The 15,483-nt window shown below is 41.6% G+C and overlaps 1 protein-coding gene across 1 annotated transcript; it reads left to right on the top strand.

Annotated features, from left to right (window-relative positions):
• Window positions 1-531: 531 nt before the first annotated feature.
• On the top strand, window positions 532-9,048 carry mcm2 (minichromosome maintenance complex component 2). Its single transcript, XM_031731478.2, has 20 exons — window positions 532-674; window positions 1,722-1,909; window positions 2,019-2,191; window positions 2,272-2,396; window positions 2,490-2,628; window positions 2,727-2,824; window positions 2,988-3,109; window positions 3,317-3,524; window positions 3,631-3,765; window positions 4,090-4,281; window positions 4,923-5,016; window positions 5,109-5,187; window positions 5,396-5,567; window positions 5,662-5,788; window positions 6,065-6,177; window positions 6,476-6,640; window positions 6,936-7,010; window positions 7,215-7,397; window positions 7,833-7,988; window positions 8,343-9,048. The coding sequence occupies exons 1-20, from the start codon at window positions 669-671 to the stop codon at window positions 8,451-8,453; spliced, it is 2,661 nt and encodes an 886-aa protein (XP_031587338.1). The 5' UTR covers window positions 532-668; the 3' UTR covers window positions 8,454-9,048.
• The last annotated feature ends 6,435 nt before the right edge of the window (window positions 9,049-15,483 follow it).

The following is a 15,483-nucleotide window of genomic DNA, read 5'->3' as shown; positions in this document are numbered from 1 at the left end:
TACAAATGTTTTCCCTGAATATTTTTACCTTTATTTCTGGCATTATAGAATTACTTTTACTAAAGCATGTGTGTTTTTTATTATTTAAGTTTCTAAATTGTGGTTGTTTCTGTGTTTCATTCTTGTCTCACAATCTTCGCATCTATACATACAAATTATTATTATTTTATCTTATTGATCCCTTATGTGTTGACTTAATTGATGACATTAATATTTTTGCAGTGCAAAAACATCCACAGGAGGGCAAAAGCCACTTTATTTTTAGTGTAGTGAGGATACGAGGAAGGAAATAAAGCGGATTTGAACGCAGCCAAAAATTTCCCGGGAAACTATACGACGTAATAAACCCTGCCCCTCCATCGCGCTCAGACAAAAGGTGCGTTCGTTTTACTCTGCGGCTCGACCCTAGTTGTTTTTATTAAGGTCATCACACAACAGGACAAGCGGTCGTTCTGCTCCTTGTGTTAAAGCGAACGCACTGTGCTTTTCATCCCCTCCTCTTTCAGGCAAATACACCAATGAGAAAGCAAAACCTCAGCCGTCTCTCTTGAATATTCATGCTTTTTCGCGGGCTTTGAGTGTCACATGGTCATTTCGCGCGAAAAGCGACTCACGGCAGGAAGAAGAATAAGTAGCTTTTGAAGCAGCAGCGAGACAGAAACGCAGCGATGGCGGTGAGTAAACTCATTAAAAACAGGCGCAGTGCTCTGATGGGAGGGCTCAGCTTGTAGGCAGAGGCGCATTATTCTATACGAAGCAGTTTTTACCAGTCAGCTTTAGTTTTTCTGGGAAAATAAACTTTGTTCATTCGTCGAAGTCACAACAACGACAGAGAGCGTCATCAAGAGTTGATGTAGAGCTTCATTTTTCCCACATATCGGAATTAAAAATATACTTTATGATCTTTTAAACTGCGCGTGTTTTGCTAAGAACTGTTTTTCACCTTCGTAGACTGGACCCAAAACCCGTTGTTGTTTTTTTGTTCCTTCGCTGTGAAAAGCAGACCTACCATGTGGTCAGGTAGCTTGTTTTTGCATCTCTAAACCGTCTCAAGTAACAACCAAGGAATAATGAAACTTTAAAAAAAAAAAAATCTTTACACCCCCTTGCATGAGTCCTTACATCTGGAATAATTGATTATAGTTTACTTACAAGGCATGATGGGCTTTAAATTATTGGTTTCAATCAAGTAAAGACATGAAAAGATCATTAAAATACACTGTCCTGTAGTAACAACTGTCCTGTAATACTTAAACTATCAAATTACATTTTGCTTCTAATGTTGGCTCGCCACATTCTTAAATGTAATAAACATGTCTTACAGTCTTACTTTTAAAGATCTATGATCTTTGAGAAGTCACACAGTCCTATGTGAGTTTTTCTTCCCTTAGATAAAACTAACTACTACAAGTTACCAGTTAAAAAATATAATTAAAGTCCATTTGCAAATTGATGTACATCCAAACTAATTGAAGACAATAATCCTTTGACAGCAGTGGCACAATGTTCTGCCCTCATCACCATCCCTACCTACTGTCTTTCTTGCTGCTGCTGTCCACTGAAGACAAAATGCAAAAAAACTGAATCCGCTAAAAAAAAATAAAAACACAGACTAAAATTAAATGCTGTATGTGAGCAGTGGAAGCTGTAGACAATGTCAGGTTACTGTTGGCAGTAAACATAAGAATAATTTATTTGTTCTGAATTCGTGTTGTCGACAGGATTCCTCAGAGTCATACCACATGGCCACCAGCCCCAGCCGAGCCTCCAGGAGGGGAGACCTGACCTCCAGCCCCGGACGAGACTTGCCACCCTTCGAGGATGAGTCGGAGGGGCTGTTGGGAGATGGACCCTTGCCTGGGGAGGAGGAAGAAGATGGAGAGGATCTGATTGGAGATGGGATGGAGAGGTGAGTGTGGATTTAAAATGGCCTTAAAGCTATGAACTCTGTGTTTTGTTTTTGTTTTTTGGGGTTTTTTTTTTTTTTAGGGCTTAATAACAACTCTGTCTCTGTTCAGGGATTACCGTGCCATCCCGGAGCTGGATCAGTACGAGGCAGAGGGTTTGGACCTCGATGATGAGGAGCTGTCAGAGCTGTCGCCGGGAGCCCGAGCGGCCGCTGAGGAGGCCATGAGGAGGAGGGACAGGCAACAGGGAGTCAGGGGGCGCGTGAGGCCAGGATTGCTCTACGGTGAGGCTTGAGTGTGTGGATATTTGTCAGGGTGGTGACGTGTAGGCTGTGATTAATTCTTTTATTTTGTTGGCATCCAGACAGCGAAGATGAGGATGACGAGCGCCCGGCTGCTCGGCGAAGACGGCTGGCTGAGCGGGCAGCAGAAGGTGATGGCGAGGAAGAGGAGATGATTGAGAGCATTGAGAATCTGGAGGACATGAAGGTTTGTGGTGACATTGGAGATAAGCTAGCTCACAGAAGCTTTTCAGGTCCGGCTGTTTGGGACGTCTTTGTAACGTTTTCACACACTGTGCAGGGCCACACAGTGAGGGAGTGGGTGTCCATGGCGGCGCCGCGGCTGGAAATCTACAACCGCTTCAAGAACTTCCTGCGCACACACGTGGATGAAAATGGTCGCAACGTCTTCAAGGAGAAGATCAGCGATATGTGTAAAGGTAGTGCAGTTTTCAGTAAACTTTAATGTGTGGAAAAATATAATTGTTGGCTGATTTCTGGCAATGATTGAATGAATCAATCTGAACCTGTAATCCAGAGAACAAGGAGAGCCTGGTAGTAAACTATGAGGACCTCGCAGCCAGGGAGCACGTCCTGGCTTACTTCCTACCAGAAGCTCCAGCTGAGATGCTGAAGGTCAGTCAACTTGTCATCATGCTTAATGTCCTTTTCTGTGCCTTTTTTTTTCTTCATGCATTTATATTTAACTTTAGCGGATATTAAATGCTGTGAAAGTTAAATGTGAGTGTCCTTCAATTATTTTCTGATCTCCGGTGCGTGTCTGATTGTTCTTTGCCAGATTTTTGATGAAGCGGCTAAAGAAGTTGTGCTTGCCATGTACCCAAAATACGATCGCATCGCCTATGAGATCCATGTCCGCATCTGCAACCTGCCTCTGGTCGAGGAGATCCGATCACTCAGGTAACACTTCAGTTTTTACCCAACAGGTATTTTCAACTTGAAGGAATAATTCACAGTAGTAATGAAACTAAGGCGAGACCTCCACATTTGTCTTGGCGAGGCACATCTGTGGCTCTTCCAAAAAGGGCCGTCTATATATGAAGGAGCTACTTGGGTGAAGCTTTCTGCTCTTTACCAACTGTTTTCTTCTTCTGTTGTCCTCTTCAGGCAGCTGCACCTGAATCAGCTCATCCGGACCAGCGGCGTGGTGAGCAGCTGCACCGGTGTCCTGCCTCAGCTCGGCATGGTCAAGTACAACTGTAACAAGTGTAACTTCGTGCTAGGGCCCTTCTTCCAGTCCCAGAACCAGGAGGTGAAGCCGGGTTCCTGTCCGGAGTGTCAATCCCAGGGACCGTTTGAGATCAACATGGAGGAGGTGAGGGGAGGGCCGGGCTGGCTGATGGTTGGTTGTGAAAGTTGTAGTTTGTCTGCCGAGTCTGTGCCCAGTCTGAGGATTTAAAATGACTGCCTCCTTCCTGCAGACAGTGTACCAGAACTACCAGAGGATCACCATCCAGGAAAGTCCCGGTAAGGTGGCTGCAGGTCGCCTCCCTCGCTCCAAAGATGCCATCCTCCTAGCCGACCTCGTTGATAGCTGCAAGCCTGGAGACGAGATTGTGAGTCTGTGTAGAGATAAAAAAAAAAAAAAAAAAAAAAGCTCATATTTGAGGCAGGGAGGGTTGAAACTGATCAGAAGTAGAAATTAAAGACACTTGAGGCTAGATGGAAAACCATAAAAATTTAGAGGATGGAAATGAAAGTTTAGTCACATTTGCAGAAACTTCAGGGTCGATAAAGAGTTCATGCTGTGTTGCAAAACTAAATCAGTTTAAATGTGCTAAAATACAATTTCATACACATGTAATTTTTAATGTATATTAAGGACTTAGAATATTCATAATATGTTGTTTTAAAGTGATGCATGTTTTTCTGCCTATCAGGAGCTGACTGGGATCTACCACAACAACTACGACGGCTCTCTGAACATGGCGAATGGTTTCCCGGTGTTTGCCACAGTGATCCTGGCTAACCACATCACCCGCAGAGACGAGGGGGTCGCTGTGGCCGAGCTGACTGACGAAGACGTCAAAGCCATTGTTGCTCTGTCTAAGGACGAACGTATCGGAGAGAGGGTGAGTAATCTGATACAAATAGTAAAAATGGAGAAAGGATGTTATTTCGGCTCAGATAACCCAAAAGTAAAAATTCAATTCTAAATGGATGATGTCATCTTTTAAAATGATTGCAATTTGAATTCCCCTCTTTGAAAATTCTAGGAGGCTTCAATTTCAAAATTGAGATTTTTATGAAAGCTCAAGTCTCTAATGTTAAGTGGCAAAGAATATTTAGAAAACAGTCTAGAAATTAAAAACAACTTTTAAAACAAAACATCCATCCATCCATTCGCTTCCAAAACAAAGATTTAAAAAATCCTGGTGAATTTAATAAGTCCTTCCTATTTGTTTTAGATGATTTAATGCTAACTGATAGCTCAGTGTCATGAATGAAAGTCAATCCCAGATAGACAGAAAAAAGATTGAAACAGATGGTCCACTTTGGCGACCCCTAAAGGGAGCAGCCGAAAGAAAACAGACACTTTTATCTGTTAATTGTTTTTAGGAGTGTGACCACTGTGGCTGGTGTTATCGGTTTCACCAGCTAAGTGCTCTATTATTATTAAAAACATGATGAACTGACTGTGATAGCAGATCTGCACTGGTCCAACCACTGCAGTGCAAATGTTTTGGTAACTCCTTTTCTCTACTGTCTGCAGATCTTTGCCAGCATGGCGCCATCTATCTACGGGCATGAGGACATCAAGAGAGCGCTCGCCCTGTCGCTGTTTGGAGGAGAGCCCAAAAATCCAGGTAAAGCCTCTCATCTCTGAACTTGAAAGAATAACAATGGATCAGTTTGTCCTCCATTTAACTCTCTCTCTTCTCAATTCTTTCTTTTCCAGGTGGGAAGCATAAGGTACGTGGGGACATCAACGTGCTGCTGTGCGGAGACCCAGGAACTGCCAAGTCCCAGTTCCTCAAGTACGTTTGACACACAGTCGATGTTGTCAGTGGCAAAAGTTAATTAATTGATGAAAAAAAAATAAAGGCCTGAAGTTTACATATGCAGGGCTGTATTTCGTCTCGCTTGACCGCAACTGTCCAATAGAGGTCAAATGTTGATGAAGAAATCTGTTGGGGGAATAAAAGGATTGTTTCAGAAGATGCGCTAACGTGTTTCCATCTGCAGGTACGTAGAGAAGGTCGCGAGCCGTGCGGTGTTCACCACAGGTCAGGGGGCCTCCGCCGTTGGTTTGACCGCTTATGTTCAGAGACACCCAGTGAGCCGTGAGTGGACGCTCGAGGCGGGAGCGCTGGTGCTGGCCGACCGTGGAGTCTGTCTGATCGATGAGTTTGATAAGGTGAGCTGAATCCAGGTATCCAGATTGGTGGGCACCCCCTCTCTTAAAAATAAAAATAAAAAATGTTCATATACCTGACTTTGTGTCCTCTCAGATGAACGATGCAGACAGGACGAGTATCCACGAGGCCATGGAGCAGCAGAGCATCTCCATCTCCAAAGCCGGCATTGTCACCTCGCTGCAGGCCAGATGCACAGTCATTGCTGCTGCCAACCCCATCGGTACATAGCAGTCATATTTATTAGCTCAGTATGTTGGAGATGGATGCATTTTAAATGCTGATTAAGCTATTTTTGGCAGTTGGTTATAATCTGAGCTACTCTTTACAAGGATGCATAAAATAAAGGGACATGTGCATGCAGCTTTTATGAATATATTAAAAAGTGAGCATTGGACCTAAGTCAGTGAAGTCTGAGAACAGGCCTTTTGTAATTGGTCCAAAGGAAGTGTGAGAGAGTCCTTTCAAGAGCAACATCATATCTCTTGTTTCCTGGCAGGTGGCAGATATGACCCCTCCCTGACTTTTGCTGAGAACGTGGACCTGACGGAGCCCATTGTGTCGCGTTTTGACGTGCTGTGTGTTGTTCGAGACACCATTGATCCCGTCCAGGTAGATGCAAACACACCTGATGCTGAGCTGCTGTGGGACACTGTATTTCTTTAGATCAAAGTACAACTGAACCGGGATAATCATCTGTCTTAACCTGCTCTGGTGAAACTGACTAGTACTTCCAAATATTTAACTCAGAGCATTTATTGTATTTGTCATCCACCTCTACCTCCTCATCTCCTGAACCGACGTCTGGGCTCTAACACACGAAAACATGCTTGTTTATTCCCATTGTTGTTGCACTAACTGATTACCTCCTCTCTGATGTAAATTTCACTGTGGCTCTTCTGTTCTTCAGGATGAGATGCTGGCGCGCTTCGTGGTCGGTTCCCACATCAAGCATCACCCTAGCAGCAAGGAGGGGGGAGTGGCATTGGAGGAGGTGGTTCTGCCCAACTCATCCGACGTGCCATCGATTCCACAGGAGCTCCTGAGGAAGTACATCATCTATGCTAAAGAGCGGGTACAAACACATGCCACACAGATCCTCACAGGTTTATTTGTTTCTCTCTGGCTGGAATATCATAATTATGTAATCAGCCTAAAAGCTTGCGATATGAAGTAGCTGCTGTTTTACATTGTACATTGTGTTTGTTTTTGGTTTTTTTAGTGTTACAAGTTTTGTCCAAACAAGATTTATTTTAACAAACACTAAATAAATTGTAAGAATGAGTAGGTGGGTGTATTGCAGCGAATCAAAGCTTGGTTCTGTTCCAGTAGAAAATTGAAGGTAAAGTTTGTATTTTTTGTGTCTGAAGGTTCACCCGAAACTGAACCAGATGGACCAGGACAAGGTGGCTCGCATCTACAGTGACCTGCGTAAAGAGTCAATGGTGAGTCTGAAAAACTCCTCCCACTTTTTCTCTCATTTACACATAAACATGTTTTGAAATCCACTGAGAGTAACCGAATTCGCCAAACCAATTAAGAAAGAAAAGCGTGTGAGAACATGTGCTATACTCAGGATTTGTTTCTCAGAGTCATCAAACTATTCATCTGTGACTGTGGAAATAACCCACTCTGGTTTGGTGTCACAGGCCACAGGTAGCATCCCCATCACGGTTCGTCACATTGAGTCCATGATCCGCATGGCGGAGGCTCACGCCAAAATGCACCTGAGGGACTATGTACTGGAGGACGACGTCAACATGGCCATCAGGGTCATGCTGGAGAGCTTCATCGACACACAGAAGTTCAGCGTGATGAGGAGCATGAGGAAGGTTTGTGGCTATTTTCTGTTGGCCTCAAGCATTAAAATGCTTCTTCTCAAAGGCGAACGATGGACACATTTTTAGATTCAGTAAGACTTTGAGTTTAATTCAGTTTTACATGCAGAAAAGGCTTTGAAATAAATCCAGTAATGTCTGAAAGTAGGGACAGCTTTTTAGCTAACTTGGAGTAGTTTATTGGTACCAGGTTGCCAAAGGGCAGATGTATTAAGGCTAAACTAAGAACAGATTATTGATGTTTAGCAGCAGGTTTTCACCAAGTTTGTAAATGTATTTATTATACATGCAAACAGCCATTTTCTCTTTTAAAACCCTGTAAATGTATGAAAAATCAACAAAATGAAGTGTCTATGGAGCATGTATGAAGTGTGTGATTCTTCCTGGTTGTGTTTACTGACCTCATCTAATATTTGTGTGTCTGCTCAGACGTTCGCCCGCTATCTGGCCTTCCGCAGAGACAACAACGAGCTGCTGCTCTTCATCCTCAAACAGCTGGTGGCTGAGCAGGTCGCCTACCAGAGGAACAGATACGGAGTCCAGAACGACACCATCGAGATCCCAGAAAAAGATCTTCAGGATAAGGTACTGAGAGACACACCGTCAGTACATCGTTATAACTCTAGACCGGACAGGATGTGAAACTACAGACACTTTAAATTTATTGTCCTCCTAGTCGTAAATACTCTTTTATCTTAGAAACACACATGAAGGTCATTGTAGTAGGTGTAGGGAAATCCTTTCACCAGAGCAGTCAGACCTCCAGTTCAGTGTGTACTGCTCAGTTGAACTTACATAATATCAAATAATAAAAAATGGGCAAGCTGGTGAACCCATTCAAAAGTGTGTTGGTTCCTGGAGGTCTTAAACTGATCACATATTTAAAGAAAATGAACGCCGTCCTGAACCTGCCTGACTCTCCTCCTCCTCCCTGTCCAGGCGAGACAGATAAACATCCACAACCTGTCGGCCTTCTACGACAGCGACCTGTTCCACTCCAACAAGTTCAGCCACGACGGCAAGAAGAAACTGATACTGCAGCAGTTTTAAGAAGCCTTCCAACCTCACTCCTCTCCTTTCTCCTCCTACATTATGAGCTCTTACTTGGGTTTTGGTCATACTGGATTCAGGACTCTTAATTTTGGCTCTGAACTGATTGGAAGTGACTGAAGAGCAGCCGCTGTTGAAGGACTGTTATAAGAAGGAACATCTGATAAGGAAGATTTGACTCTGAAGGCAGCAGCTGATGACCGCACTGTTTCTGACGGATTGATACCGGTGGTGACTGTAAATTATTTTAGATAAGCAATTCATCAAAAATAAATAAACTGCATGAATAAAAAAACAAAAAACAAAACCAAAACATGTTTATTCTGTCCTGGGGGTCGCTGCATCTGCCTTCAGGTAGGGTTGATTGTAAATAAATGTACATGTTGATGTGGCGCTGTTTATTGTTTCGCTTAACTTTATCTGAATGTTTTGTCACATTGTCTAAACTCACTGACTTTGTATTTCAGACCTTGTTGTGCTTTCTCAGAGGTTTGTGCTCACATCAGGAAGTTAATGTAGCTTGAACTGAAACCTCCATGTTTCACAAGTCTACTTAAAATAAACCAGTGTTTGATGATGTCACTGTTTGCTTCATGATGGATTGCAGCTCTGTTTTGATTTCAAAATTGTATTTTATTAATTGCTGGTCTCTGGTCTGATTTTTCTCCATGTAATTTAAAATCATCTAAAATCCACTGAGCGAAACGAGCGCCTCAACATTTTAGTTGAACTTGCAGATTGAGAGAGCTGCAAATTTTCTGCACTTGTTATAAATGCTTTGCCAAATTCTACCTTGTATGGATGAAAAGACCCAGAGCCTGTTGACGGGGGACTTTAATCTGCAGTAGTAATGTTGAGAGTTTGCAAGCAGTGTGCGTGATTTTAGTTAAACAAGCCTGATGCCAACAACTACAGCAATTTAAAGAAAACAAGTTGTCGTGGGAGTGTAAAAATGAAAGAGGGAACATAATGAACAGATATAAATTGCAGTGTTAACTGTGGGAGAGGGAATAGTGTGACTCCCACCAAATAACTTGCACTATTTCTTTGTTTACTTTGAGATTGAACATTGGTTATCTTAGCCAGCAGAGCAGCCCTGTGCCAAAGACCAAGTTCAGTTACCTGGGGTATCTTTCTAATAACTTGATTCACCTACCTTAACATAAGGAGGCATGTGGAGCTGATTATCAACTCTGAATCTGACCAATCACATACATTGACCCACTATTGATCATATCATTGATTTATCACATGAGCAAAGGTGTGCATGACCATCACTGGGAGTTAAGGGTGAAAACACTGAAATCTTGCCCCATCCCATCATGTAACCTGCTGAGGTAAGGTGAGAAACATCAAGACATACAAACATAAAGAGGGAAATATGAAACACGGGAATTACAGTGTTTTGCAAGAAGTGAATAAATATGAAAAACCATATGAACTAAACGTATGTCATGGGACACAGGTTTGTATGCTTTGCATAGATTAACAGTCTTAATTTATTAATGCAGGTTTCACATCTGCCAGTGATTTTAAATACAAAGTGACATCTGTGTGTTTAAATGTGAAATAACAGGGTAATAATCTTTTTAGAAATTCATTTCCTGTCTGTTAAATTTGGTGGAAATATATAATGTCATATGGTTGTTCATTACTGGAGTAACTGGGATTGGAGAAAAAATAATAAGCCACGTTCTCCAAGTACAAGTGTAGAGTATGGTTTTCGGTCTACCTGAAAATCATTCCTGTTACATGTTTTAACAAGACTGCACTGTAGGTCAGCGGTCCCCAACCCCCGGGCCTCGGACCGGTACCGGTCCGTGAGTCGTTTGGTACCGGGCCGCGAGAGTTGAGGCTCAGGTGTGAAATGTATGGTTTTCAGGGTTTTTATCGGTTTTCAGCGTTATTTTGTTATCGTTTTTATCGTTAACTCGGTTTTCCTGGGTCTTTTCACGTGTGTTATGAATAAATCTTCTTTTTTTCGGTACCGGTACCAGTTTTATTTTGTTGTATTTATCCGCGACACCTTAAAGGCCGGTCCGTGAAAATGTTGTCGGGCATAAACCGGTCCGTAGCGCAAAAAAGGTTGGGGACCGCTGCTGTAGGTGGCTGACAGCTGCTGTCGTAAGCCACCGGCTGTTTGTTCATGTGCGCGCTCGGACGTGCACGCGGTCAAGGCGTGCCAGTGTGGAACGTTATATATTGTGACGTCAGTGTCACGTGATACCTTTTCCGCTTTGATCTGGCTTTAGGAGCTCAGAAATAGGTATCTAGCCGCAGAGGATTTATTTCCGAAATCGCCAAAGAAATTTGACACTAAAAATTATTACATACACTAGAAACGAGACAAAGAGCAGCACAGAAAAAATCTGAAATGGATTCCTTTAAAGGAGATAGTCCACAGGAGCCTGGGCCTACAGAGATAACTGAAGAAGAGATGCAGACATTTGTGTTAAAATCTGTCTTTATGACCCCTACACGGGCAGTGAGACGAGATATGGATGAAAAAAACTTTATCGTTCAGTTTGTTGTAAAACTGACAAACACCATCACAACAAAAACTAAGTTAGTCATAAAACCTGTGGACATGTCTGGACTTATAAAAACGGTCACAGAAAAGACTGCAGGAAAATTACCTGCAGAACTGCCAAAATCTGAGGACAGGATCGTTATGTCTGTTTTCAAAGGGCTGAAGAAGGTGTACAAGTCCAACAACTTGTTACATTTTGACATTACATTCTGTCAGCAAATATTTGAAGCAAATGTAGCAAGAATTTTAATGTCAGAACTGAACAACATAACAGAGAAGATAAAGGGTTCTGTGCTTAGGGAAAATCCATCACACCAATTCTCCTCAAAAATGGTTAGCAGTTTGCGTTCGTTTGGACAAACATCTCAAATGGCTCTACATGAGCCCAGTCCTGCAGAAATGTCTGAAGAACAGATGGAGACATTTCGTTCAAACGCTGTATTTATGTCTGGTACAGGGGGAAAGACAGGAGAAACTGAGGAAAGAAACTTCATAATTCAGTTTCTTATGAAGCTGATCAACATGATCGCTTCAAAGACACACACAGAAACAAAATGGGTTAACATTTTTCGAATTTTGGAAAGTGTTATTGAAATGACTGTGGGAAAACTACCCGCAAAACTTCCCAGATTTTTAGATAAACTTGTTACAGCCGTTTATAAGAGTCTAAAGAAGACATACAAATCTAAAATTATGCTACAGACTGCCATGGAATTCAGGCAGTTAAACTTTGAAGATAATGTAGCAAAAACATTGATATCTGAAACAAAAAGATGAAGGAGAAGCGGATAAAGGTTTATACTGTTGTTACGGAGAATGGCAACAATTCATCTGACCAATCCTCTTCAAAGATCTTTGGGAACTTGTGTTCTTTTGGACAGTGTTTGAAAAAAATGTTTTCCTTCAAAGTCATAGTCGAAATCAGGCGATGATTACCTGCTTTAGTGCCTTAAAGTTACACCCCTGTTTTCCCCCCCAAAATAATTCACAAGATTGCAACAATTTTAAAATGCTACAGTGTTGGTTCTGTCTCACATCACCCCCATCCAAACAGGTCGCGACAGATGGCTGACCCTCTCTGAGCCTGGTTCTGTTGGAGGTTTCTTCCTGTTAAAGGGAGTTTTCCTCCCCACTGTTGCCAAGTGCTTGCTCATGGGGATTGTTTGGGTTGGGGCTTTAATTTTGTAGGGTTCTTACCTTACTATTGTAAGGTAAAAACCCTACAGCACCTTGATTCAGAACCTTTTCTCACTGTTGTTGAAATTGTTTGTTTCCAATGTAGGAATGTTTAGCTTATTTTAGAGCAGGGGTGTCGAAGTCCAGGCCTCGAGGGCCGGTGTCCTGCAGGTTTTAGATAACACCCTGAGTGAACACACCTGAATCAAATGAGTAGTTCATTACCAGGCCTCTGGAGAACTACAAGACATGTTGAGGAGGTAATTTAGCCATTTGAATCAGCTGTGTTGGATCAAGGTCACATCCAAAACCTGCAGGACACCGGCCCTCGAGGACACTCACTCACGAGCACTCACATATACACACGGGAACGCGCACACACAGGCACTCACGTGCTCGTGCACATAGACACAGACACAGAGTTTGGAGCACATCATGGGGGTTTTATGACACTTAAAAATGGCCATTGGCCATTGGCCCTTTCTGTCTGGACACTGAATGTTCTGAATCTCATTTGGAAATGGTAAATTTTGCACATGAATGAAATTTAATTCTAAATTGTGAGATGCATTTTCTAAATATAAACAAACTAAACTAATGCATGGCTATGGTGTGTTTTTATGAATCTAGTACTCAGGTAAGTAATACTTTTGTCTTATTACTGACAAAAGTATTACTTACATAATGTGAATGTGAATATAAACAATAGATTTTTTTTTTTACAGTTTCAAAAGAAAAAGAAAACTTGTGTCTTTTAAAGAACCGTTTGTGTTTTAGTTTAGTTAGTTAATGTAGCTTGAACTGAAACCTCCATGCTTCATGAGTCTGGTTAAAATAAACTAGTGCTTGATGATGTCACTGTTTGCTTCATGATGGATTGCAGCTCTGTTTTGATTTCAAAATTGTATTTTATTAATTGCTGGTCTCTGGTCTGATTTTTCTCCATGTAATTTAAAATCATCTAAAATCCACTGAGCGAAACGAGCGCCTCAACATTTTAGTTGAACTTGCAGATTGAGAGAGCTGCAAATTTTCTGCACTTGTTATAAATGCTTTGCCAAATTCTACCTTGTATGGATGAAAAGACCCAGAGCCTGTTGACGGGGGACTTTAATCTGCAGTAGTAATGTTGGGAGTTTGCAAGCAGTGTGCGTGATTTTAGTTAAACAAGCCTGATGACAACAACTACAGCAATTTAAAGAAAACAAGTTATCGTGGGAGTGTAAAAATGAAAGAGGGAACATAATGAACAGATATAAATTGCAGTGTTAACTGTGGGAGAGGGAATAGTGTGACTCCCACTAAATAACTTGCACTATTTCTTTGTTTACTTTGAGATTGAACATTGGTTATCTTAGCCAGCAGAGCAGCCCTGTGCCAAAGACCAAGTTCATTTACCTGGGGTATCTTTCTAATAACTTGATTCACCTGCCTTAACATAAGGAGGCATGTGGAGCTGATTATCAACTCTGAATCTGACCAATCACATACATTGACCCACTATTGATCATATCATTGATTTATCACATGAGCAAAGGTGTGCATGACCATCACTGGGAGTTAAGGGTGAAAACACTGAAATCTTGCCCCATCCCATCATGTAACCTGCTGAGGTAAGGTGAGAAACATCAAGACATACAAACATAAAGAGGGAAATATGAAACACGGGAATTACAGTGTTTTGCAAGAAGTGAATAAATATGAAAAACCATATGAACTAAACGTATGTCATGGGACACAGGTTTGTATGCTTTGCATAGATTAACAGTCTTAATTTATTAATGCAGGTTTCACATCTGCCAGTGATTTTAAATACAAAGTGACATCTGTGTGTTTAAATGTGAAATAACAGGGTAATAATCTTTTTAGAAATTCATTTCCTGTCTGTTAAATTTGGTGGAAATATTTAATGTCATATTGTTGTTCATTACTGGAGTAACTGGGATTGGAGAAAAATAATAAGCCACGTTCTCCAAGTACAAGTGTAGAGTATGGTTTTCGGTCTACCTGAAAATCATTCCTGTTACATGTTTTAACAAGACTGCACTGTAGGTGGCTGACAGCTGCTGTCGTAAGCCACCGGCTGTTTGTTCATGTGCGCGCTCGGACGTGCACGCGGTCAAGGCGTGCCAGTGTGGAACGTTATATATTGTGACGTCAGTGTCACGTGATACCTTTTCCGCTTTGATCTGGCTTTAGGAGCTCAGAAATAGGTATCTAGCCGCAGAGGATTTATTTCCGAAATCGCCAAAGAAATTTGACACTAAAAATTATTACATACACTAGAAACGAGACAAAGAGCAGCACAGAAAAAATCTGAAATGGATTCCTTTAAAGGAGATAGTCCACAGGAGCCTGGGCCTACAGAGATAACTGAAGAAGAGATGCAGACATTTGTGTTAAAATCTGTCTTTATGACCCCTACACGGGCAGTGAGACGAGATATGGATGAAAAAACTTTATCGTTCAGTTTGTTGTAAAACTGACAAACACCATCACAACAAAAACTAAGTTAGTCATAAAACCTGTGGACATGTCTGGACTTATAAAAACGGTCACAGAAAAGACTGCAGGAAAATTACCTGCAGAACTGCCAAAATCTGAGGACAGGATCGTTATGTCTGTTTTCAAAGGGCTGAAGAAGGTGTACAAGTCCAACAACTTGTTACATTTTGACATTACATTCTGTCAGCAAATATTTGAAGCAAATGTAGCAAGAATTTTAATGTCAGAACTGAACAACATAACAGAGAAGATAAAGGGTTCTGTGCTTAGGAAAATCCATCACACCAATTCTCCTCAAAAATGGTTAGCAGTTTATGCTTCGTTTGGACAAACATCTCAAATGGCTCTACATGAGCCCAGTCCTGCAGAAATGTCTGAAGAACAGATGGAGACATTTCGTTCAAACGCTGTATTTATGTCTGGTACAGGGGGAAAGACAGGAGAAACTGAGGAAAGAAACTTCATAATTCAGTTTCTTATGAAGCTGATCAACATGATCGCTTCAAAGACACACACAGAAACAAAATGGGTTAACATTTTTCGAATTTTGGAAAGTGTTATTGAAATGACTGTGGGAAAACTACCCGCAAAACTTCCCAGATTTTTAGATAAACTTGTTACAGCCGTTTATAAGAGTCTAAAGAAGACATACAAATCTAAAATTATGCTACAGACTGCCATGGAATTCAGGCAGTTAAACTTTGAAGATAATGTAGCAAAAACATTGATATCTGAAACAAAAAAGATGAAGGAGAAGCGGATAAAGGTTTATACTGTTGTTACGGAGAATGGCAACAATTCATCTGACCAATCCTCTTC

This window comes from Oreochromis aureus, linkage group 5 (genome assembly GCF_013358895.1).
Source record: "Oreochromis aureus strain Israel breed Guangdong linkage group 5, ZZ_aureus, whole genome shotgun sequence".
Classification (NCBI taxonomy): domain Eukaryota; kingdom Metazoa; phylum Chordata; class Actinopteri; order Cichliformes; family Cichlidae; genus Oreochromis; species Oreochromis aureus.
The sequence above is the reverse complement of the archived record's forward strand: the minus strand, read 5'-3'. Positions and strand labels throughout refer to the sequence as shown.